This window comes from Oncorhynchus keta, chromosome 32 (assembly GCF_023373465.1).
Source record: "Oncorhynchus keta strain PuntledgeMale-10-30-2019 chromosome 32, Oket_V2, whole genome shotgun sequence".
Lineage (NCBI taxonomy): Eukaryota > Metazoa > Chordata > Actinopteri > Salmoniformes > Salmonidae > Oncorhynchus > Oncorhynchus keta.
The window spans coordinates 28231099-28257838 of record NC_068452.1 but is presented as its reverse complement, the minus strand read 5'-3'; the positions used below and the strand labels follow the sequence as shown (position 1 = coordinate 28257838).

At 42.8% G+C, this 26740-nt stretch overlaps 1 protein-coding gene and 1 long non-coding RNA gene across 3 annotated transcripts; both read left to right on the top strand.

Moving 5' to 3' along the window:
• The first annotated feature begins 1912 nt into the window (after positions 1–1912).
• Positions 1913–21913, top strand: LOC118365538 (ral guanine nucleotide dissociation stimulator-like 1). Its single transcript, XM_052491242.1, has 17 exons — positions 1913–2419; positions 8052–8341; positions 8975–9019; positions 9106–9275; positions 9376–9533; positions 9661–9897; positions 10054–10157; positions 10539–10623; positions 13127–13198; positions 14647–14733; positions 14892–14924; positions 15255–15376; positions 15782–15871; positions 17706–17832; positions 18263–18523; positions 18735–18849; positions 19102–21913. The coding sequence occupies exons 1-17, from the start codon at positions 2396–2398 to the stop codon at positions 19239–19241; spliced, it is 2160 nt and encodes a 719-aa protein (XP_052347202.1). The 5' UTR covers positions 1913–2395; the 3' UTR covers positions 19242–21913.
• Positions 5968–7283, top strand: LOC127914508 (uncharacterized). Of its 2 annotated transcripts, none has more exons than XR_008088677.1 (3): positions 5968–6259; positions 6777–6923; positions 7071–7283. It is a non-coding gene; the product is annotated as an uncharacterized LOC127914508 (long non-coding RNA). The 2 variants fall into 2 exon arrangements; XR_008088676.1 differs by lacking the exon at positions 5968–6259 and adding an exon at positions 6558–6687.
• Positions 21914–26740: the final 4827 nt, after the last annotated feature.

Below are 26740 nucleotides of genomic sequence, written 5' to 3'. Positions count from 1 at the left end.
GGCCCCCAATGGTGGAACAAACTCCCTCATGACGCCAGGACAGCGGAGTCAATCACCACCTTCCGGAGACACCTGAAACCCCACCTCTTTAAGGAATACCTAGGATAGGATAAAGTAATCCTTCTCACCCCCCTTAAAAGATTTAGATGCACTATTGTAAAGTGGCTGTTCCACTCGATGTCATAAGGTGAATGCACCAATTTGTAAGTCGCTCTGTATAAGAGCGTCTGCTAAATGACTTAAATGTAAATGTAAATGTCTCTCTGTCTGTCCACCTGTCTTCCAGACTGTCAACTCGCTGTGAAGAATGAAAAAGGGGCAACAGACAAGCACTATCCAATGGAGGAAGCAGACTCTGGACCAGTGTGGGTGTGTTTGGGGAGAGAAATAAAACATTTTTACGTTCTGTCCTTATTTGCAATAGGGGATAGTGGGGTAAGTTTAGCCATTTTTTACATTCAGGGTCATTCCGTCAAGGGAAATATAGTATTCTTTCTAATAATTATATATACATATATTTCAGGATGATGTGTATCCCTGGAAATAATCAGAATTCATGTAAACATTTGTTTTGAAAAACACAGCTTGTCCCCAAAAAAATGATCTCTTGGTACAATTTACCCTGGGTATGGGTAAGTTAAGCCACCTACAAATGTACAGTCGGGAGAACAAGTATTTGATACACTGCTGATTTTGCAGGTTTTCCTACTTACAAAGCATGTAGAGGTCTGTATTTAAAAAAAATCATAGGTACACTTCAACTGTGAGAGACCAGAAATCCAGAAAATCACATTGTATGATTTTTAAGTAATTAATTAGAATTTTATTGCATGACATAAGTATTTGATCACCTACCAACCAGTAAGAATTCCTCTCACAGACCTGTTAGTTTTTCTTTAAGAAGCACTCCTGTTCTCCACTCATTACCTGTATTAACTGCACCTGTTTGAACTCGTTACCTGTATAAAAGACACCTGTCACACACTCAATCAAACAGACTCAAACCTTTTAGATTCCATCTCTCACAGTTGAAGTGTACCTATGATAAAAATTACAGACCTCTACATGCTTTGTAAGTAGGAAAACCTGCAAAATTGGCAGTGTATCAAATACTTGTTCTCCCCACTGTATGAACTGAATGAAATACACTACCTTTTTAAAACCATATCTATCTATTTCCCAAACACAATTTAACACAATCACTTTTGGATTATAATCATTTTAAGCATACTTTAACATAGGCTTAACACCTAACAAAGACGGTGTACTTTAAAAAAACACCTTTATCTTAAGCTAGGCCTTAACTCATTTCCCAACAACAATGCCTTGCATAACGCCTGGGAAGAGGGCACTTACATTTGCTCAACTTGCCATTGGTTCACTTACCCCAAGGCAAACATGTTGACTATATTAGCCCATACAGCTACAGGGATGCACGTTCATGCCAGGTTTAGGACCTCATAATGAAGATTATAGAGACCCCAACTGATGTATAGAACACTTAAAATGATCTACTTCGGTTTAGATGCAAGCGTCATGAAACCTCTAACACAAATGCATTTGAATTGCTGAAAATCTTTTGGACCTAACTTGCTTACCACTTTTTCCATGTGGTTTCTTCCTTCACAGACTCGATGAAATTACCTCTTCCTAAACATTTGGTCAAATTATCAATTGTGTGTATGGTCTCCTAGAAACAAGGGAGGCTCAACTTACCCCACTCACCCCTAATTATCATTGTGCTCATTCTGACACCCTTATTTTCCCATAGGATATATAGGTTGTGGAGCTGCCAACAACAGATTTTACTTTCAGCATCCAGGTTTTTTCTTTATCATCACAAAAAACTCACCAGAAGATGAACTTGCAGAAGCAAAGAGCTCGAGTTTCGATCAGATGATTATCCCCTATGTCGTTTTTTGTAGGAAATATGCAAACCCATACAAAAGAGTAGACCAGAGAGCACACCCCTTTCATCAAGACCGCACTCAAATGAGTAGCCTATTCTTCCCATAGCCGCCACCCACTGCATAAAAGCTGGAAGTTACAGGCAAGAACGCAAAGCTTCGCCTTGAAGAATTTCCCGATACTGGCATTAGGTGCGGAGCTAGTGTAGCTTATTGATTAGTTATGGGAAGCTCTTGACAACTGATAGCGTGTAACTTGTATGCGGCCGCAAAATGTGACGAATAGTACGCAGATAAAAACAATACATTATATATATATATTTTTAAATATGTAGTTTAAAGAGACGTTTCTGTAAAATATTTATTCATATCACCATGCAGCCGTAAACTTCAACTCCTTCGAAGTGGATGTGTATTTTCAGCTTCAACACTTAGTTTGAACAAGATGGAAGTTATCACACCATAAACGTTCTGCGGTGACTGACGAGATGGGAAAATGGGAGATATCAATGGTAATTTCCAATGATGTGCATAATAATTGTGGTTGTACGACATGCGTTTCATTTAGAAATTATCAAGTTATTATCTTATTAGTTTTACTGTATTTTAAGAACTATAATGTAATGTAGGCTATTTGAATCATAGGTTATGCACTGTTTGAACAGAGTCATATGCGGTTAATAGCCTAATTTCTCTTCTTACACCTGTTGGGCATAAATCAGACAGTGCTGTCTTGTCAGAGCGTTATAGACATGTGTAGCTATAGCCCAATAATGGACTAAATGAGCCTAACGTTACTCCGTATTTTCTAAGGACCTTGGTGGATGTTCTGTTCGAGGTGAATTGGTTATGGCAGCCAAATACACCATCTAAACGTGAATCGATTCACAATTGCGGTATGAGTTTTAGGAACATAAAGCCCTCTACTTTCATGTCACATCAAAATATAGGCTTAATATACACTTACTGTACACGATTTAACACAGTTGCAGCAGACAGTATTTTTCAGTGACAACACTTTGTGGCGTCTTCTGTTTACACACAGGTTTTTGGAGAAGCAGTTAATTAGCATAGGCAGTGGACTCTGTCTTCTGTCTGTTTTCTGTAAACAAGCGCTGTAACATGGAAATATGGCTGTGTGTGAACCCTAACTCTATAAAGGTGGGTAGTAGTGTAATATTTAAAATAAAATAAATATTATTATTTCTTGCTGATATGAAACAGATACCTGAGAAGACAACGGTCCTCGTCAGGAGGCTGGAGCAATTAAGAGGACTGGCTCATTGTAAAGGCTGGAATGGAGTTCATTGAATTGTATCAAACATATGGAAACCATACGATTGAATCCGTTACACTACTCCATTCCATCCATTACAATGAGCCTGTCCTCGTATAGCTCTTCTTATTAGCCTCCACCTGTCCTTATGTTTCCTTCGTGTTAACACTTAGAGCAAACCTCTAATTTCTTAACAAAACTTCCCTGGCCAGAAGGCGTCTATGAATGGGCTAATGTGCAGCTAATGAATAAGGCAGCAACACTGCAACATATTGCCAATGCATGCATCTTGCATGGATGTACAGGATAAGAGCGTCTGCGAAATGACTTAAATGTAAATGTATATCCTTGCATGTAGTGTATGCATATAAATCAGTGAGACTATTATTTGCATCATTGTCCTGTGACGACCGATGGTGCCTCTTTTAGTCTCATGGTCTATTTATTAGATAAAACTGCCTTAATGGAAAAACGAGTATTAGACCTATAGCTGGTTTTCAACAATACATGGTGATATCATAATGCTAACAGATAAATAGACGCTAAACGCTTTAGCAACTATTGACAATAGTATTTTCTGATCGGGGCAGTTTTGTTAGGACCCCAGACACTCGTTCTACACGTTACAACGCATCACTTGCGGCATGGTATTGCAAACAAGGATCGTGTTTCATATCGGCGACAATTACATTTTACTACCGACCTTTTAGGGTTAGTGTTCCTACACCGCCACATCTCCATGTTACATCGTTTGTTTACGGAAGACATAGGCTGCCACCTGTGCTAAATTGCTGTCTAGCGTTCTCCGTTAACCTGTGTCTAAGCATACCTGGGAGGAAGTGTAGTTCGTCACTGGAGGCACACATAGTTTGTGGATCTGTGCAAAGCTACAACAGTAAGTTATCTTACTTGAACATTGTTTTCGTTGATATGAAAGATAAGGTGCATATCGGAATGTGTTTCGAAAACCGGTTTGAAAGCTATGATTTATGTTTCTAAACATTAAAATAAAGCATCGAAATTGTAGTTCGGGGAAGAAGGGTTCTTGAGAGCTATCATGATATAATTTGTAACATTATGTTTAGTCTCAATATTGGACAATTCTTGTCTGTTTTGAATTTAGTTTGGTGCACCTAAGATAAAGATGTTACTGCATTGTATCCTTGCCCATAGAATTAGGATCTCTGTGCAATGGTGTGATATTGGTCCCCTCGCGACACCGATAATAGTGTCTCTTTTTCTTGGCCTGGTCTTTTGTCAGGTGTGTATAATTAGGTTGTGACGCACGTCTGCCTGCCTTGTACCTCAGTAACCCTCTGTAATTTAGGAGCTGGTTAATGATTATAATGTGCCTTGAGTGCTCTGCCCACCATACGCATCGGCACGTCTGTCAGATGGCATATGACTTAAAATGTTCTGATTTTCTTTGAGCATACATGGATAATATCAGTGCCAACGTTAAAACCAGACTGTTTTAGTTCTGACAGGGACATAGGGAGGAAAGCCTAAATTATATCAGAAAGCGGTGGACAGATATGAGGGGTGTGTATTAGAAAAGAGAGATTGATTGGGGGCTAGTGACAGACTTGTATGTAGGACTGAGTGGGTGGAGGGATACAGGGGCAAGACAAAGTATGTGAACTATTTGGAAATACCTGGATTTCTGCATAAATTGGTCATACAATTTGATCTGATCTTCATCTATGTCACAACAATAGACAAACAGTCTGGTTAACCAATTTAGGTAATCCAGGTAATTCCAAAGTGTTCACATACTTTTTATTGCCACTGTCAATTTAATAGGTTACAGATTTTGAAGGGGATTATGCTGATTTATTTAAGATTTCTTTGATCATGTTGTTTGAATTATTTGACCCAGGTGCCGTCTCTTTGTACCACATTGCTCTTGTCCTCAATAGGAAAGCCGTGTACCCTTTCATGTAGTTCTGTACCAATGTTCTTTGGAAAACATTAGAGTCAAGTTCCTTGTCCTGCTAAATATGTAGACTATTGTATGAAATGTTGTAATTGGGTAAATCCATTTGAATTCAGTCACTTTTTGACAGCACCCCTTTTGATTTGAAGAAAACCTTCCATACATATTTGCCCATTGTAGAAGTGCTCAGAAAGTGATTTTTTTGGATCTGAATGCCAAAACAGAGAAAGGTGCTTAAAGTTGACCTATTTTACATACCGTTCATGTCTTCATCACTGGAAAATATATATATATATGTGTATATTATATATATAATATATGTATATGTTTAACCTTAAACATAAATTATATATTTGTTCAAATTGGCACATGTTGTAGTTTAGACCCTATTTGACATAATCTGAGGCCTGCCATCAGTTGAGACACAACATGCTCTTGAATACAGGCTGGGTAGTCATTTACGTTAAAGGTAAAAAATAAAAATAAATAAACATAATTTGTATTAAATAAATTAGTTTGACAAACCCTGTTTAGCCATATATCTTTTCCAATGATTAAGAAATGGATGTCTGATGGTATGGTGGGGTATGCAAAATGGGGAAACTTTGAGCACCTCTATCTCCTGAATGTTTTGCCATTCATGTCCAAAAAGTAATTTGCTGAGCACTTCTTCCATCAGCAAACATGTATGGGGGGAAAAGGGATGCTGTCAAAGTGATTGAACATCTCAATTTCTGCTCAGTGTTTTCTCTAACGTAAACAGTACAGTGTTTCTAAGAGATTTAAACATTTAAAGAGATTTTTTAAGAGATTTAAACCTTTAAAGCGACGATTTGGATGAGATTTCTATCTTTGCTAAACCAACGTGTGAATACCCTGAGACAAATCTGTGATGGTGTGTGTGTGTACAGATGTCAACATGAGTTTGTCTTTTCACCTGTCTGCTGAATAACTGATAAACCCAAAGCGCTCCCTGTATCATAGACCTCCCAGCTGAATAACTGATAAACCCAAAGCGCTCCCTGTATCATAGACCTCCCAGGTGAATAACTGATAAACCCAAAGCGCTCCCTGTATCACAGACCTCCCAGGTGAATAACTGATAAACCCAAAGCGCTCCCTGTATCACAGACCTCCCAGGTGAATAACTGATAAACCCAAAGCGCTCCCTGTATCATCCCAGGTGAATAACTGATAAACCCAAAGCGCTCCCTGTATCACAGACCTCCCAGGTGAATAACTGATAAACGCTCCCTGTATCACAGACCTCCCAGGTGAATAACTGATAAACCCAAAGTGCTCCCTGTATCACAGACCTCCCAGGTGAATAACTGATAAACCCAAAGCGCTCCCTGTATCATAGACCTCCCAGGTGAATAACTGATAAACCCAAAGCGCTCCCTGTATCACAAACCTCCCAGCTGAATAACTGATAAACCCAAAGCGCTCCCTGTATCATAGACCTCCCAGGTGAATAACTGATAAACCCAAAGCGCTCCCTGTATCACAGACCTCCCAGGTGAATAACTGATAAACCCAAAGCGCTCCCTGTATCACAGACCTCCCAGGTGAATAACTGAAAACCCAAAGCGCTAACAAACCTCCCAGCTGAATAACTGATAAACCCAAAGCGCTCCCTGTATCATAGACCTCCCAGGTGAATAACTGATAAACCCAAAGCGCTCCCTGTATCACAGACCTCCCAGGTGAATAACTGATAAACCCAAAGCGCTCCCTGTATCACAGACCTCCCAGGTGAATAACTGATAAACCCAAAGCGCTCCCTGTATCACAGACCTCCCAGGTGAATAACTGATAAACCCAAAGTGCTCCCTGTATCACAGACCTCCCAGGTGAATAACTGATAAACCCAAAGCGCTCCCTGTATCATAGACCTCCCAGCTGAATAACTGATAAACCCAAAGCGCTCCCTGTATCATAGACCTCCCAGGTGAATAACTGATAAACCCAAAGCGCTCCCTGTATCACAGACCTCCCAGCTGAATAACTGATAAACCCAAAGCGCTCCCTGTATCACAGACCTCCCAGCTGAATAACTGATAAACCCAAAGCGCTCCCTGTATCATAGACCTCCCAGGTGAATAACTGATAAACCCAAAGCGCTCCCTGTATCATAGACCTCCCAGGTGAATAACTGATAAACCCAAAGCGCTCCCTGTATCATAGACCTCCCAGCTGAATAACTGATAAACCCAAAGCGCTCCCTGTATCATAGACCTCCCAGGTGAATAACTGATAAACCCAAAGCGCTCCCTGTATCACAGACCTCCCAGGTGAATAACTGATAAACCCAAAGCGCTCCCTGTATCACAGACCTCCCAGCTGAATAACTGATAAACCCAAAGCGCTCCCTGTATCACAGACCTCCCAGGTGAATAACTGATAAACCCAAAGCGCTCCCTGTATCATAGACCTCCCAGCTGAATAACTGATAAACCCAAAGCGCTCCCTGTATCATAGACCTCCCAGGTGAATAACTGATAAACCCAAAGCGCTCCCTGTATCATAGACCTCCCAGGTGAATAACTGATAAACCCAAAGCGCTCCCTGTATCATAGACCTCCCAGGTGAATAACTGATAAACCCAAAGCGCTCCCTGTATCACAGACCTCCCAGGTGAAGTGTCTACATTTTGCTCACACGGAGGGCATGCCTCTGAATAGGCTTACTGTGATGGACCATAAACATCAATCTGGTCTTAAAGCTGGTCATTATGGTCTGTAGACTCTGTCCTGTCAGTGGTCTACTGCCCATAGACAGCTATTATACACATGAGCTGAAATGTCTGTGTTGCATGTGAGGTCCAGTTTGTTGTTGTGTGAGCCTCATAGCCAATACAAGAGTAATTTAAGGAATTGAAAGGAGCGCCAGTCTCCCCGTCTCACCGTGTGAGTTCCTCCTTCCCACCCAGAACCCAGTGCAGGAGTGGGGGGAGGAGTTTGAGGAGGGGGCGTTGTATGGGATCACCCTGCGTCGGGAGCCCGTCCAGATACCAGCCAGCCCCACCGAGGCCCGGCCATGCGTTGCCTTCGTCCAGTACCGAACCTGCAAGGTGCGCAGGCTGAAGGCAGCCACCCTGAACCGGCTGGTGAGCCACCTCCTGGACCCCTGTTGCCAGGAGCCCGACTACAGACGGATCTTTCTGTCCACCTACCAGACCTTCACCACTACCAGTGCACTCATTGAGCTGCTCTTCCAGAGGTGGGCCATGTCATTAAGTTTACAGTACTCATAACTGCTGTTATGACCATAATGCAGAAGCTATTTCACTGTTAAAATGATACAGTATGAAATTAGGTGAGCAGGTTGTTTGACCTCTATAGTTTGAAAACACCTTGACGTTCTAGTTTTACTGCTTATTAAAACCCACCTTCTATACAATACATTTTGGGTGAAATGGCCCAAAAATGTCTGTCTTCACCCACCTTTCTGCAAACACAACTCTTTTGACACATTCCGAGTTATCACAGCAACAAATAAGATTAGCTAAATTGAATGTTATGTTGGATACAGATGAGAGGGTATGTCGAGAGTGGCCTTTTTTGAACAACACCTCTCGCTGTGAATGCAAAGTCACTTAGTTGTCACATTTTTTTCTTTCTTGCCTCCCTCACAAAATTACTATCTCAGCATCTTTGATGTCATGATAATAAGCACCCAGCAGGTAGTTAGCCATTACAGGTTTTACAACAACAACAATTATTTGCTGAGTTTGGAGTGAGGTCAGGATAACAACGGAGCATAGAGACAGACCAAAGAAAAACAGTCTGAAGAATAATGGACCACTGTCCACAGTTTAGATGAGTCTGACACTCTTCCTAATTGTTCTCACAGGGACAATGGGGCTTCAGACGTGTACAACAGTGAATGTCACAGGAGGTGAGCTGGCTTCTTTTCCCTTGATCACATTTATTTCCTTGACTCTGAAACAGGGAAGACATTGTTTCATCACGTTGTCTCCTCAGGCGTCTGTTGCCCCTGATCCAGATTTGGTTGGAGGAGAACAGTGAGGACTTCCGGGATCCTCCTCAGCACCCCTCCCTAAGGCTGCTGATCGACCACCTGCACAGCCTGTCCTCCTTCTGTTCACTGGCCCAGCGCTCTGAAACTCTGCTTCAGAAGTTCCATAGAGAAGGTACAGGATCCACTTGTTTTTCCTAACCTTTTCTTTGACTTGCCTTTGATTATGACACCATTGTTGATCCCCTTCCGTCATTCCTCTCTCCCTTTAATAGAAATGGATACTGGTGGCCATTCTTCCCAGGCTGAGGTTAATCAGGAAGATGAGCGCTCAGGGGAAGAAGTCCTAGAATGGGACAGCCCGCTGGATCAGGGTGAAATCATGGACTTCTCAGTCACAGGCATCGCAGAACAGCTCACCCGACTGGATGCTGTAAGTGTCAATCATGGCAGATCATTTCTGGCTCTTAATATGCGTCCTCAGGAGTGCTAAATGGCATATATTGGATCGCTAACACTCTTTTTTCCATTTTTACCTTCCTTATCTGTGCATCTCTCAGGGGCTGTTTGGGAAGGTGGTTCCCTACCAGTGTCTGGGCTGTGTGTGGTCCCAGAGAGACAAGAAGGAGAACCTGTCTGCTACCGTCAGCGCCACCATTGCCCAGTTTAATGAAGTCACCAACCGAGTTATCACCTCCCTGCTCTGCTGGCCCACCTCCAGCCCCACTTCTGTCCACAGGGCCTCCAGCCCAGCTCAGAGGGCCTGCGTCATTGAGAAGTGGATCAGAGTAGGACAGGTCGGACACGTCTAGTAACTTGGACCATTTGAGGGATACATTTTCAAATCCAAGTGCAGCCTTACACATCTAAACTTTAACCTGTATCCTGGTTCTCAGTGCATTCAGTTGTAAGTCCCTAGTCAGTCTCTAACTTGTGACTGTTTTCTGAAACAGGAGTGTCGGCAGCTGAAGAATTTCTCCTCTTTGAGGGCCATCCTGTCTGCCCTACAGTCCAATGCTGTCTACAGGCTGAGGAAGACGTGGGCTGCTGTGTGTAGGTACGGACTGTCGGGTCACACTGCAAGGGTTAGCTGAGTCATGAAGGTAGAGGGCCAATAACATTGATTGAATATGGCAACAAAAAAAATGAACAAGGGTGTCCTTATCCTCTGAGAATGTAAGGCTTAGTAAGGAAATTATTTACTAGTAATTGACCTACATTATTCAACTAACCTTAGTTTGTACTTCATGCCATAACTATGTAATAAACCATTTTTATTGTGTCAGTCAAGAATAGTTGAACAATAATTTTAGGTCAACATGCCATGCCTTACCAACTCTAAATCTCTTTGAAGCTTCAAGGATATCTTTTGTAATAAAGTTGCTCTCTTGTCTGAGTGTTATTTTTGGATTGATTTAATTGGTTTGTTCTTCTTCAGGGACAGCGTGGCCATCTTTGATAACCTCTGTGAAACCTTCCCTGATGAGAACTGTGTGTTGAGCAACAGAGAGATCAGTGTTGAGGTAAGAATCAAGTACATTAAGGAAAATTATTTAACTTCATTTTTTTAAAACTTGCATCTCTGCACAAATGTATGCTTTCTTTTTACAACCATAATGCACTGTGACACTGTTGAACTATTTACAATATGGAGTGTTTTATTGTTTTGAGAGCAGTTGACCTTTACTTACATCTTCAAGCACCTTGATATTCTACTTTTACGACTTATTAAAACCCATCTTTCTGTCAAGTTAATGTTTAGTGAAATTGCGTAACAGTGTGTTAATAGTAAGCCATTGTCCCAAAGCAAAAGAGAGGGTGTTCTATTTTTCTGTCGGCTCTGGGTGTTTATGTCAAATCTTCACTAGGTCTGGTTACAGTGAGCGGGCTCAAAAGTAATATTCTACACATTGCTCAGAATTTCCAAATAAGCTGATATAACATCATTGTCAACAAACACTACACTAATGACAATTTCACCAGCAGTTCCTTGAGAAACACCTTCATTTGCCTCACATCTTTATTTAATTTTACTGTATTGCTCCACCCCTTGTTCAACTGGACTGTTCCAGAAAAATACACTGCTCAAAAAAATAAAGGGAACACTTAAACAACACAATGTAACTCCAAGTCAATCACACTTCTGTGAAATCAAACTGTCCACTTAGGAAGCAACACTGATTGACAATAAATTTAATATGCTGTTGTGCAAATGGAATAGACAACAGGTGGAAATTATAGGCAATTAGCAAGACACCCCCAATAAAGGAGTGGTTCTGCAGGTGGTGACCACAGACCACTTCTCAGTTCCTATGCTTCCTGGCTGATGTTTTGGTCACTTTTGAATACTGGCGGTGCTTTCACTCTAGTGGTAGCATGAGACGGAGTCTACAACCCACACAAGTGGCTCAGGTAGTGCAGCTCATCCAGGATGGCACATCAATGTGAGCTGTGGCAAGAAGGTTTGCTGTGTCTGTCAGAGCAGTGTCCAGAGCATGGAGGCGCTACCAGGAGAGAGGCCAATACATCAGGAGACGTGGAGAGGGCCGTAGGAGGGCAACAACCCAGCAGCGGGACCGCTACCTCCGCCTTTGTGCAAGGAGGAGCAGGAGGAGCACTGACAGAGCCCTGCAAAATGACCCCCAGCAGGCCACAAATGTGCATGTGTCTGCTCAAACGGTCAGAAACAGACTCCATGAGGGTGGTATGAGGGCCCGACGTCCACAGGTGTGCTTACAGCCCAACACCGTGCAGGACGTTTGACATTTGCCAGAGAACACCAAGATTGGCAAATTCGCCACTGGCGCCCTGTGCTCTTCACAGATGAAAGCAGGTTCACACTGAGCACATGTGACAGACATGACAGTCTGGAGACGCAGTGGAGAACGTTCTGCCGCCTGCAACATCCTCCAGCATGACCGGTTTGGCGGTGGGTCAGTCATGGTGTGGGGTGGCATTTCTTTGGGGGGCCGCACAGCCCTCCATGTGCTCGCCAGAGGTAGCCTGACTGCCATTAGGTACCAAGATGAGATCCTCAGACCCCTTGTGAGACCTTATGCTGGTGCGGTTGGCCCTGGGTTCCTCATAATGCAAGACAATGCTAGACCTCCTGTGGCTGGAGTGTGTCAGCAGTTTCTGCAAGAGGAAGGCATTGATGCTATTGACTGGCCCGCCTGTTCCCCAGACCTGAATCCAATTGAGCACATCTGGGACATCATGTCTCGCTCCATCCACCAACGCCACGTTGCACCACAGACTGTCCAGGAGTTGGCGGATGCTTTAGTCCAGGTCTGGGAGGAGATCCCTCAGGAGACCATCCACCACCTCATCAGGAGCATGCCCAGGCGTTGTAGGGAGGTCATACAAGCACGTGGAGGCCACACACACTACTGAGCCTCATTTTGACTTGTTTTACGGACATTACATCAACGTTGGATCAGCCTGTAGTGTGGTTTTCCACTTTAATTTTGAGTGTGACTCCAAATCCAGACCTCCATGGGTTGATAAATTTGATTTCCATTGATCATTTTTGTGTGATTTTGTTGTCAGCACATTCAATTATGTAAAGAAAAAGTATTTAATAAGAATATTTCATTCATTCAGATCTAGGATGTTATTTTATTGTTCCCTTTATTTTTTTGAGCAGTGTAGTTTAATGTGCTCCCTGTCTGTATTAAAGGCTCACAGAAATTGTGCTTTTGACAGATGTTCTTATCAAAATGTTCCTTAGCACAAACCTGCATTTGTTCACGTTTGCATGGATTTTAAAAGCTCAATATATTGTTTACATAATGAGGTGTGTGTGTGTGTGTGTGTGTGTGTGTGTGTGTGTGTGTGTGTGTGTGTGTGTGTCTAAGAACAACCAATGTGGTGTTGACCCTATAAGCTGGTAAAGGAAGTTCTGACCTAGAACATATTTGACTGACTCTTTGCATATGCTGTAGGTCATTGCAGATGAGTGGACAGGTTGACAATGGAAGGGCATAAATACAGACTGAATTTAGCTTCTATCTGACCCCTTTTCAGGATGAAAGCCAAACAGCCATGGATAACATTTCTCCCAAGATATCCAAGCGATGTCCTATTGCCAGACAGATGGTAAGCGATACTTCGGAGAGAGATTGAGTAAGAGACATTGCAGACATGATATGTAGACATGAGCGATATCTATATATAGTGGGGGTCATTAAGTTTGAGTTTAGCTTTCTCTTCTTTCCATGCAACATTAAATGGACAGAAATGATAGCAGAGGCCTCCTGAGTGGCGTACAGTCTGGGGTTTTATCCCAGGCTGTGTCACACCTGGCCGTGACCGGGAGTCCCATAGGGTGGCACACAATTGGCCCAGCGTCGTCCGATTAGGGGAGGGTTTGGCTGGAGGAGGCTTTACTTGGCTCATTTCACTCTAGAGACACGTTGTGGTAGGCTGGGCAACTGCAAACTGACTTTGGTCATCAGTTGAACGGTGCTTCCTCCGACACATTGGTGCAGCTGGCTTCCGGGTTGAGCGGGTGTTAAGAAGCACAGCTTCCCTCCCGGATGGCGCAGTGGTCTAAGGTACTGCATCGCAGTGCTAGCTGTGCCGCCAGAGATTCTGGGTTCGAGCCCAGGCTCTGTCGCAGGCTGCTGCGACCGGGAGGTCCATGGGGGCGATGCACAATTGGCCCAGCGTTGTCCGGGTTAGGGAGGGTTTGGCCGGCAGGGATATCCTTGTCTCATCGTGCACTAGTGGCTCCTGTGGCGGGCCGGACGCAGTGCACTCTGACCAGGTTGCCAGGTGTATGGTGTTTCCTCCGTCACATTGGTGCGGCTGGCTTCTGGGTTGGATGTGCGTTATGTCAAGAAGCAGTGCGGCTAGGTTGGGTTGTGTTTCAGAGGACGCATGGCTCTCGACCTTCGCCTCTACTAAGTCCGTACAGGAGTTGCAGCGATGAGACAAGACTGTAACTACTACCAATTGGATACCACGAAATTGTGGAGAAAAAAGGGGTAAAAAAAAGAAGAAGTGCGGCTTGGGGGGGTCATGTTTCGGAGGACGAATGAGTCGACCTTCGCCTCTCCCGAACCCATTGGGGAGTTGCAGCGATGAGACAAGATTGCAATTGGATATCAAGAAAAAGGGGGGTATAAAATAGAAATGATAGCAGAATTCTCTGTATCTGAAAGTTTAAAAAAATAATAATTTTAAGCTGCTACCGGGGGGAGGGGAGGAGTGATCCTAGTATTGTCTACTCAGTATTTTGCGGGGGCAGTTTCTGCTTCTTGAAGTCACATGTAGCCCCCTAACCCCATAAGCTCTTAACCCACAAGAGGGTACAGTGATTCCCCTGGAGGAAAAATCTATTCAAAGACTGAGAGAGTCATGTGTGGCAAAAGGAAGCCATCCTATCCTTAGCCACTGATGTTTCAAATGGCCACAGATTACTAGGCTATGAAAGGACAGTAATCATAGACCAATACCTTTTCTAGCTTCATATGCACATTCTCTAAAGCTGTGTTACTAGAATCCTCCGCTGACATGCTGTCTCTGTACTGTTGTCTCCTCAGAGCACCTCCAATGGGGTTGTTCCTTACCTGGGCACATACCTGACTATCCTCACAATGCTGGACACTGCTCTACCAGATACTGTGGAGGTAAGCAAACAGCCATTGAAACAGACTGCTCAGTTATGGCAGCTACTTTAAGTTAATTCTATATTTGCCTTCTAGTGGATTACTATCTTAATGTATAATATTGATAATACATCTTCCATATTGTCAAGTATAATAGCATGTTGTGCTATTTTTGACAGGGGGACCTCATAAACTTTGAAAAGAGGAGGAGGGTAAGTTGTTGCTGTTGGGATTTTACGTAAAGAAAACGAAAGATGCAGTACAAACGTGTCTAAATATTTCACTCTTGTTATAGGACTTGACATGCATTGAATTGGTGGCACACTCACCACCACATTGTAGTGGTACTTTCACATGCCGAAGGGAAGAGTGCACACCTTTATGCTTAAGGATGTTTGCTTACTGCTCTAAATGATCTCCTAGCCTTTACTGGAGCCCCATGACTGTTAAAAGTGTTGTCAGGTGTTACTAGTTCAGGACAAGTTACATAACTTCCACACAGCTGACATGGGCTCATGATCTCCCTCTCTCTCTCTCTGCAGGAGTTTGAGATTCTCTCTCAGATCCGGCAGCTCCAAGCCTCCTGCTCTCAGTACAACCTGCCCCATCACACCAGGATCACTGCCTGGTTGCAGGGCCAGAAGCTGCTCACTGACCAGGAGAGGTGAGAACCTGTCCCCCACTGATTTTATGGTAGATCAATGAGGAGATAGAGCTGGTGAGCTTTGTTAGGGTTAAGGGTGCATTATCATGTCTTAAAATGATGCCCCTTATAGGCCAATTAACCCTTTATACAACCTGAATTGTCTCTTTCTAATATACTGTATACCCAAATGTACTACTCAAATGACATGTAAAACACAATTCCCATAATCCCTACCCTGGTTTTGCCTGTTAAGGAAATTTATAGAAATCCCATCTAGAGCTGGGGTTGACACAGGGTTGCAGTGTGTTCAGGCTTTTAGAATCAGATGTGCTAGTGCAGTGCTAGAACAAAAGGCTGTATACATTTAGACAAGTCCACCCTGACTTCAGGCCTCATAAGTGTTTTCTATGTGTTCTGCCACAGCTATGAACTGTCCAGAAACCTGGAGCCTCCAATAGACCTCTGCTCCCCAAGCGCCCGGAGCCACCGTTTGCTCAGCAAGAAACTGTCCTCGTGAGTACTGAACACTTCGCTTAACAGCAGTTGCCATCTTGTTAATTGTAATCAAGACAATAGTATTCACCCCATCTCTAATAAACAGTTGGAAGTCGGAGGTTTACATACACCTTAGCCAAATACATTTAAACTCAGTTTTTCACAATTCCTGACATTTAATCCGAATAAAATGTCGCTGTTTTCAGGTCAGTTAGATCACTAATTTAAGAATGTGAAATGTCAGAATAATAGTAGAGAGAGTGATTTATTACAGCTTTTATTTCTTTCATCACATTCCCAGTGGGTCAGAAGTTTACATATACTCAATTAGTATTTGGTAGCATTGCCTTTAAATTGTTTAACTTGGGTCAAATGTTTCAGGTAACCTTTCATAAGCTTACCACAATAACTTGAGTGAATTTTGGCCCATTCCTCCTGACAGAGCTGGTGTAACTGAGTCAGGTTTCTAGGCCTCCTTGCTCGCACAAACGTTTTCAGTTCTGCCCACAAATGTTCTATGGGATTGAGATCAGGGCTTTGTGATGGCCACTCCTATACATTGACTTTGTTGTCCTTAAGCCATTTTGCCATAACTTTGGAAGTATGCTTGGGGTCATTGTCCATTTGGAAGACCCATTTGCGACCAAGCTTTAACTTCCTCACTGATGTCTTGAGATGTTTCAATAAATCCACATAAATTTCTTTCCTCATGAGACCATCTATTTTTTTGAAGTGCACCAGCCCGTCCTGCAGCAAAGCATCCCCACAACATGATGCTGCCACCCCCGTGCTTCATGTTTGGGATGGTGTTCTTTGGCTTGCAAGCCTCCCCTTTTTCCTCCAATCATAATTATGGTCATTATGGCCAAACAGTTATATTTTTGTTTCATCAGACCAGAGGACATTTCTCCAAAAAGTACGATATTTGTCCCCACGTGTAGTTGCAAACCGTAGTGTGGCTTTTTTATGTTGGTTTTGGAGCAGTGGCTTCTTCCTTGATAAGCGGCCTTTCAGGTCATGTCGATATAGGACTCGTTTTGCTGTGGATAGATACTTTTGTACCTGTTTTCCTGCAGGATCTTCACAAGGTCTTTTGTTGTTGTTCTGGGATTGATTTGCACTTTTCGCATCAAAGTACGTTCATCTCTAGGAGATAGAACTCGTCTCCTTCCTGAGGGGTATGACGTTTGCGTGGTCCCATGGTGTTTATACTTGCGTACTATTGTTTGTACAGATGAATGTGGTACCTTCAGGTGTTCGGAAATTGCTCCCACGGATGAGCCAGACTTGTGGAAGTCTACAATTGTTTTTCTGAGTTCTTGGCTGATTTCCTTTGATTTTCCCATGATTTCAAGCAAAGTGCCACTGAGTTTGAAGGTAGGCCTTGAAATACATCCACAGGTACACCTCCAATTGACTCAAATGATGTCAATTAGCTTATCAGAAGCTTCTAAAGCCATGACATTATTTTCTGGAATTTTCCAAGCTGTTTAAAGGCACAGTCAACTTAGTATATGTAAACTTCTGACCCACTGGAATTGTGATACAGTGAATTATAAGTAAAATAATCTGTCTGTAAACAATTGTTGGAAAAATGACTTGTGTCATGCACAAAGTAGATGTCCTAACAGACTTGCCAAAACTATAGTTTGTTAACAAGAAATTTGTGGAGTGGTTGAAAAACAACCTAAGTGTATGTAAACTTCCGACTGTATACAACTATTGTAAAATTGTTGTAAATAAACCAGAACTGTAAAAGAAAAATGACAAAATGCAGTATTTAAGGTTTTACTAGTGTACGTTGACCACATTTGTTAATTCAGTGGAAAGTTCTAACTGTGTGTATTTGCAGACTCCTGAAAGTGAGTGAGGGATCCAGCAGGAAAACCCATGCAGACGAGATCAGTGTGTCGTCTTCAGGGTCCAGTGGCTCTGAGATGGAGGATCTCTCCACCCCTCCCTCCACACTCCGACTGCAGGTACAGCTCCTATCCCCTTTAGACATGCATCTGACTGTCTCTCTCTTTCTGTCAGTCATTGCACACCCTGGTTAAAGTGGTTTCAAATGTTTTAATAGAACACTCTGTACTACAAAACATCCTGTAGTTACACTTTACTAATACCAGTAGTTACACCTTGAAGCATTTCAACCTCCCATTCATAACAGTGATGCCCATTGACATCTCATTGAAAGTGATGTCCTTGAGAACTGGAATGTCAATTGACCAGGTCCTTGAAGCCAAGCAGGAGTGGTGTTTGCTTAGCACATGCCTCACTGGTGAAGCATGGCTCAATACTTCAGTTGTCCACAAATGTGCTGAGGTCAATGTCTCAGACAGACAAACTGAAAGACTAATTCATTATTTCCATAGGCACTCATGCATGTACGGTCTCTCTACCTTGTCCCAGTCTCTGTCCAGCTCCTGTCAAAATGTGGCGGAGGCCTTACCCTCCTCCCCGGATGGCTCCACTCCCTCCAGTTGTTCCTCCAGTTCTCAGCCTGACCTCTCTGCTCCAGTGGCTGCCCACCCTAAACCCATGCTGGCCTCTCATCACAAGCGCTCTGTGTCCATGACCTCCCTTCCCCTCTACAATAGACAGGTGGCTGACTCCTGTATAGTGAGGGTCAGTGTGGAGGCTGGCAATGGCAACATGTACAAGAGCATCCTGGTAAGCTTGGGCTGGGATCTGGCGGGAGGGATTATCTTGGGGTCCTGTTACAGAAATGTAAAAGGGTTCATGTGTATAGTACTCTAGCTCTGTGGGGGTGGGGGTTGTGTCATTTAAGATACTCTGGTTGGTTGAAGGGAGATTTTGCAGCCAACCCTTCACTTCCTCATTACAGCATATTAACTGCTTGTTTGACTTATGTCCTTCTCAGCTGACTAGTCAGGACAAAACTGCCCAGGTGATCCAGAGGGCCCTGGAAAAACACAACCTGGAGCACCTGACCTGTCAAGACTTCACCCTCACACAGTTGATCTCCCAGGAAAGAGGTGAGCTAAAACAATCAATTATCTTACACAGTATATATGCTCACTCAAGGATGCCACATCACTGTGCAGATCAGTGTTGGTCAAGCAAAGATAGTTGTTATAGTTTGGCATTACCTACACTTATCTATATTATAAATATTACTGAAGATATTGTTGTCCTGGAATGATTGCAGAGGATGTTTTAATAGTGTACGTATACTGTATGTAATATTCTCCATTCTCATACCAACCTCCACATCTTCTGTTTTTCAGAGTTACTCATTCCGGACAAAGCTAACGTCTTCTACGCCATGTGCACGTCAGCGAACTTTGACTTTGTTCTGCACCAGTGTCCACTGCGTCAAAGGAAACCTCTGTGTGCTACTTCCAGCCTTGGACGTTATTCAAAGTAGACACCGTTCTATGGCAATGATGAGTAACTGCAAACCAGGACTTCAAAAGATTTTGTACAGACATTTGTAGTTTTGTTTTTAATAACTTTCTTTTATGACAATCATGTTTAAATGTTCCATGATGGACAGACCCCTGCTTGGTTTGTTGTCAAGTGGGTGCCATGAGAGGAACAGGTGGAAGATGATAGTATGATGGCACGTCATGTAAAATACACGTGTGGTGTATACACGTCTGAAGACAACAGATTTGGAACCCATTGAACAGAATGTCCTTTATTTATTAGTGGAGCGACTCTACATGAATTCCACCATTCAACACTCAACATTCCTCACACTTCCCTGAGGTGCTTTACTTTGTGGAAAGGAGTCACATTGGAACAGCATCAGCAGTGACTCTTTCCCTCAGACACACACCAATATACAGACACTTATAGTTGTTTCCTATTGTCTCCTCTCCTCTGAGCAAAACCACTCACCTACTTGTTTTAATGAGAGAGATCACTGACGTTTCCCAACAGAGAGAAACAACCCATGAGCCTTAAAAGGAAATTAGGTCACAGGAGACGGCCTGCCACTGACGCCTGAGAAGTGGATGGGAATGTTCTCACCCGGATCACTATGTTCCCCAGGGTGTCAGCCCGCCGTCATGGCGATACTGATTGGGGCTGTGCGTGCGAAAGGAGGGGCTGCCCTGACTGGCTGGATAGCATTCCACATACACTAAAGTCAGTTGCTGTAGAGGGGACACTGAAAAACATTTATGGACTCAGGCTGTCAAAGTTTAAATGATGGTGATAATGATGTGTGTGTTGTAAAGGGTTCTGGGTTGCATTTCAGTGTTAATACTTCGTTTTTTTCCTGTTCTTTTTACATTGTTTTCTATTTGTCTCCTATAATGCTCTTGATGATTAAGTGGGCCTCCATGGCTGTGTTGCCTAGCTACCCAAACTCCTTGCTCCGGCCAAACGCCACGCCCACGGACGTTAGTTTCTCCTCTGCAATGAGTCTGGATCTGAGTACCTCCCCAATGATTTCTAGAATGGAAATCCATTCTAGACCGTCTGATTGGTCCCAGAAACCGATGGGTTGGGCCAGAGCCAGAACACGTGGGTAAATCGGCGTTTTGAACATTCGTCATTGGCTTTGATATGCTGATGGGTTAGAGATGATCCAACCACTGATGCCTTGTTTTGTACAACACCCCTCAATTTGACGTCACCACAAACGACTTCAATGATCGCACTCTCAGACTGAAGTCTGTTACCAACGATAGAGCTGCGGAAGAATTTAGTTTGAGTCGTCAGGCAAGGCTGTGTGCACTTGTCAATTGAATATACAAATATTCTGAAAGAAATATAAAGGTAACAATTTAAACTAATTTTACTGAGTTACAGTTCATATAAGGAAATCAGTCAACGTAAATCAATTCATTTCACATGACTGGGCAGGGGTGCTGCTGTTGGTGGGCCTGGGAGGGCATAGGCCCACCCAGAGTGGCACACACACTGGGGAGCAAGGCCCAGCCAATCAGAATGAGTTTTTCCCCACAAAAGGGTTTTATTACAGACAAATACTCCTCAGTTTCATCAGCTGTCCAGGTGGCTGGTATCAGACGATCCCACAGGTGAAGAAGCCGGATGTGTAGGTCCTGGACTGGCGTGGTTACACGTGGTTCTGAGGCTGGTTGGACGTCTCTAAAACAACGTTGGAGATGACTTATGGTAGAGACATTAACATGCAGTCCTCTGGCAACAGCACTGGTGAACATTCCCGAGGTCAGCATGCCAATTGCCCATTCCTTCAAAACATCTGTGGCATTGTGTTGTGTGACAACTGCACATTTTAGACTGGCCTTGTATTGTCTGCAACAAGCTGCACCTGTGTAATAATCAAGCTGTTTAATCAGCTCCTTGATATGCCACACCTGTCAGGTGGATGGATTATCTTGGCAAAGGAAAAAATGCTCACTAACGGGAATGTAAACAAATTTGTGCACAAAGTTTGAGCGAAATAAGCTTTTTGAGCGTATGGAAAATTGTCTGCGATCTTTTATTTCCGCTCATGAAAACATGGGACCAACACTTCACATGTTGCATTTATATTTTTGTTTAGTGTACATTCTAAACCATGCCAGATGAATCACCGATTGATAGGCATTTCCAAAATGCTCTTTAAAAATCAGTGTATGACACTACAGTAGCTTAATTTAAATGTTTAGAAGGACTATCATGCAAATAAGTGTTTAATATATTAAAGATTTCCACTATGATTGGACCAAATTGGTTATGCAACATTCTGAAAAAAGGTGAAAAGAAATTCAAACACTTAGGTGCTATAAATAACTCGAGGTGCTTTCATCTGCCAGAGCATTTACGTATCCCTTTCATCCAGGGCTTGAAGATGGGTCATTTGAACCCAGATTTAAATCTAATGTATATTACAAATCTGCCAAAACTGAATTCCCAGAGGTTGCTTAGTTGTCTCTTTGAGATGAATAGCGTTAAAAGTAATTGTAAAGTAAAGAGGAAGTGTTAAATATATGGCTTGTACAGTGCTATGTGAAAATCCTGCAAACATGAAAAAACTGAATGATTCAAGCAACAGGACATCTCACTTTTACTGAGCTGTCCATTTTCATTGTCTCTCTGCTCCAAATAAAGTTTCTCAACACCTTTTTCTGTGTTTAGGTCAACATTTCTTATACTGTATTTCACTGTATGATTCTAAGATGATTGGTTTCCATATATCTGAATATATAGGCTAAAGCACACCATTCTGTAAGACTTATATTCATGATGTAATTCAGGGTTCCCAAACTGGTGGCATGAATTTGGCCCGCGGGTGATTTTATTTTGCCCCCCAAGTTTCTGAACAAAAAAAAAGTAAACTTTTATTTGTTTTAGTTGTTGGACATAAAAGACTAAAAACACCAGCAAATCAGGTCCAGGTGATTTTAATTTGGGAAATCTGTTCTAAAGTATTCCCACCCATTTTAGAGTGATATACAATGATTGTACAAAACATTAGGAACACCTGCTCTTTCTTTTACATAGACTGACCAGGTGAATCCAGGTGAAAGCTATGATTCCTTATTGATGTCACCTGTTAGTGCAGATGAAGGGAAGGAGATGGGTTAAAGAATGATTTTTAAGCCTTGAGACATGGATCCTGAATGTGTGCCATTCAGATGGCAAATGGGCAAGACAAAATATTGAAGTGCCTTTGAACGGGGCAGGTGCCAGGAGCACCGGTTTGAGTGTGTCAAGCAAGTACTGCAACGCTGCTGGGTTTTTCATAGTGATAGGGAAACGAAGCTTCTTGATTAGATTACATTGTGTTTAGTCATAAGTACAGGGAAGCAGATGTAATTTCAGGGTACAGCGGAAATGTTATGCTCCGGGATCCAAGAGTGCAGGTAAAAAAATAAGTGAATGAGACAAAATATGGATAATAATAATAATACACATTAACAACTGTATCACTGATAAATGACTGTCCTAACAACAGGATATTAAAAATGGAAACTTATGTTAAGGTACCTATGTTTCACCGAGACGTGGCTGAACGAAGATATGGACAATATAGAGCTAGCAGGATTTTCCATGCACCGGCAGAACAGAGACGCTACCTCTGATAGGACGAGGGGTGAGGGGGGTGTGTCTTTTTGTCAATAACAGCTGGTGAGCGATGTCTAATATTAAAGAAGTCTCGAGGTATTGCTTGCTTGTGGTAGAGTACCTTATAAGCTGTAGACCACACTATCTACCAAGAGAGTTCTCATCTGTATTATTCGTAGCCGTCTATTTACCACCACAAAGTGAAGCTGGCACGAAGACCGCTCTTAACCAACTCTATAAGGCCATAAGCAAAGAAGAGAATGCTCACCCAGAAGCGGCGCTCCTAGTGACCGGGGACTTTAATGCAGGCTAACTTAAATCAGTTTCACCAAATTTTTACCCACATGTTACATGTGGAACCAGGGAAAAACAATCCTAGACCACCTTTACTCCACACACAGAGATGCATACAAAGCTCTCCCCCGCCCTCTTTCTGGCAAATCTGACCATAATTCTATCCTCCTTATTCCTGCTGACAAGCAAAAACTAAAGCAGGAAGTACCAGTGACTCGTTCAATACGGAGGTGGTCAGACGACGCGGATGCTACATTACAGGACTGTTTTGCTAGCGCAGACTGGAATATGTTCCAGGATTCATCCAATGGTATTGAGGAATACACTACCTCAGTCATCGGCTTCATCAATAAGTACATCGATGATGTCATCCCCACAGTGATTGTACGTACATATCTCAACCAGAAGCCATGGATTACAGGAAACATCCTCATCAAGCTAAAGGCTAGAGCTGCTGCTTTCAAGGAGCGGGAGACTAATCCGGACGTTTATAAGAAATCCCGCTATGCCCTCAGACGAACCATAAACAAGCAAAGCGTCAATACAGGATTAAGATTGAATCCTACTACAACGGCTCTGATGCTAGTCGGATGTGGCAGGGCTTGAAAACTATTAGACTACAAAGGGAAACCCAGACGCAAGCTGACCAGTGACGCGAGCCTACCAGACGATTAAAATGCCTTTTACAGTTGAAGTCAGAAGATTACATACACTTTGAAGTCACTAAAACTTGTTTAAACCACTCCACACATTTCTTGTTAACACACTATAGACTTGGCAAGCCGGTTAGGACATCTACTTTGTGCATGACAAGTCATTTTTCCAACAATTGTTTACAGAAAGATTATTTCACTTATAATTTACTGTATCCCAATTCCAGTGCGTCAGAAGTTTACATACACAGAGTTGACTGTGCCTTTAAACAACTTGGAAAATTCCAGAAAATGATGTCATGGCTTTAGAAGCTTCTGATAGGCTAATTGACATCATTTGAGTCAATTGGAGGTGTACCTGTGGATGTATTTCTGGGAAAGTCCTGGGAAAGTCAAACGAAATCAGCCAAGACCTCAGAAAAACAATTGTAGGCCTCCCAAGTCTGGTTCATCCTTGGGAGCAATTTCCAAACACCTGAAGGTACCACGTTCATCTGTACAAACAATAGCACGCAAGTATAAACACCATGGGACCATGCAGCCATCATACCGCTCAGTAAGGAGACTCATTCGGTCTCCTAGAGATGAACGTACTTGTGTGAAAAGTGCAAATCAATCCCAGAACAACAGCAAAGGACCTTGTGAAGATGCTGGTAGAAACAGGTACAAAAGTAACTAATATCCACAGTAAAACGAGTCCTATATCGACATGACCTGAAAGGCCGCTCAGCAAGGAAGAAGCCACTGCTCCAAAACCACCATAAAAAAAGCCTGACTACGGTTTGCAACTGCGCATGGGGACAAAGATCGTCCCTTTTGGAGAAATGTCCTCTGGTCTGATGAAACAAAAATAGAACTGTTTGGCCATAATGACCATTGTTATGTTTCGAGGAAAAATAAAAAGGGGGAGGCTTGCAAGCCGAAGAACACCATCCCAACCGTGAAGCATGGGAGTGGCAGCATCATGTTGTGGGGGTGCTTAGCTGCAGGAGGGACTGGTGCACTTCACAAAATGTATGGCATCATGAGGATGGAAAATTACGTGGATATATTGAAGCAACATCTCAAGACATCAGTTAAAGCTTGGTTGCAAATGGGTCTTCCAAATGGACAATGACCCCAAGCATACTTCCAAAGTTGTGGTGAAATGGCTTAAGGACAACAAAGTCAAGATATTGGAGAGGCCATCACAAAGCCCTGATCTCAATCCCATAAAAAATGTGTGGGCAGAACGGAAAAGGTGTGTGCGAGCAAGGAGGCCTACAAACCTGACTCCGTTACACCAGCTCTGACAGGAGGAATGGGCCAAAATTCACCCAACTTATTGTGGGAAGCTTGTGGAATGCTACCTGAAACATTTGACCCAAGTTAAACAATTTAAAGGCAATGCTACCAAATACGAATTGAGTGTATGTAAACTTCTGACCCACTGGGAATGTGATGAAAGAAATAAAAGCTAAAATTAATCATTCTCTCTACTGTTATCCTGACATTTCACATTCTTAAAATAGTGGTGATCCTAACTGAGCTAATACAGGGCATTTTTACTATGATTAAATGTCAGGAATTGTGAAACACTGCGTTTAAATGTATTTGGCTAAGGTGTATGTAAACGTCCGACTTCAACTGTATATCAATGATGTCGCTCTTGCTGCTGGTGATTCTCTGATCCACCTCTACACAGACGACATCATTCTGTATACATCTGGCCCTTCTTTGGACACTGTGCTAACAAACCCCCAAAGGAGCTTCAGTGTCATTTACAACTCTCTTTCCGTGGCCTCCAACTGCTCTTAAATGCCAGTAAAACTAAGTGCATGCTCTTCAACCGATTGCTGCCCGAACCCTCCCACCCGACTAGCATCTCTACTCCGGATAGTTCTGACCTAGAATATGTGGACAACTACAAATACCTAGGTGTCTGGTTAGACTGTAAACTCTCCCTCCAGACTCACATTAAGCATCTCCAATCCAAAATTAAATCTAGAATCGGCTTCCTATTTCGCAACAAAGCATCCTTCACTCTCATTCTGCCAAACATACCCTCATAAAACTGACTATCCTACTGATCCTTGACTTTTGCAATGTCATTTACAAAATAGCCTCCAACACTCTACTCAGCAAATGGGATGTAGTCTATCACAGTGCCATCCGTTTTGTTACCAACGCCCCATATACTACCCACCACTGCAACCTGTATGCTCTCGTTGGCTGGCCCTCACTATATATTTGTCGCCAAACCCACTGGCTCCTAGTCTTTGCTAGGTAAAGCCCCACCTTCTCAACTCACTGTAGCACGCACTCCAGCAGGTATATTTCACTGGTCATCCCCAAAGCCAACACTTCCTTTGGCCGCCTTTCCTTCCAGTTCTCTGCTGCCAATGACTGGAACGAATTGCAAAAATCACAGAAGCTGGAGTCTTCTATCTCCCTCTCTAACTTTAGGCATCAGCTGTCAGAGCAGCTTACCGATCAGTGTACCTGTACACAGCAAATCTGTAAATAGCATACCCAACTACCTCATCCCCATATTATTACTTACCCTCTTGCACCCCAATATCTCTACTTGCACATCATCATCTGCACATCTATTACTCCAGTGTTAATGCAAAATTATAATTATTTTGCCTCTATGGCCTTTTTATTGCCTACCTCCCTGCTCTTCTACATTTGCACACACTGTGCATTGCTTTTTCTCTTGTGTTATTGACTATATGTTTGTTTATGTGTAACTCTGTGTTGTTTATTTTCACACTGCTTTGCTTTATCTTGGCCAGGTCGCAGTTGTAAATGAGAACTTGTTCTCAACTGGCTAACCTGGTTAAAATTAAGGTGAAATCTTTTTAATAAAAAAACTAGGATTGACATTTATCATAACCAATAATCATAACTGTTATATAAATATTCATACACATAGCTCATATATTATACAGCG

Excerpts from the sequence above, each read along its gene's own strand:
- LOC118365538 (XM_052491242.1), top strand. The coding sequence starts at position 2,396 with ATGGGAAAATGGGAGATATCAATG. Across the intron at positions 10,158-10,538 it reads ACGTGGGCTGCTGTGTGTAG|GGACAGCGTGGCCATCTTTG; the intron begins GTACGGACTGTC and ends GTTCTTCTTCAG. Across the intron at positions 14,734-14,891 it reads CTCTACCAGATACTGTGGAG|GGGGACCTCATAAACTTTGA; the intron begins GTAAGCAAACAG and ends TATTTTTGACAG.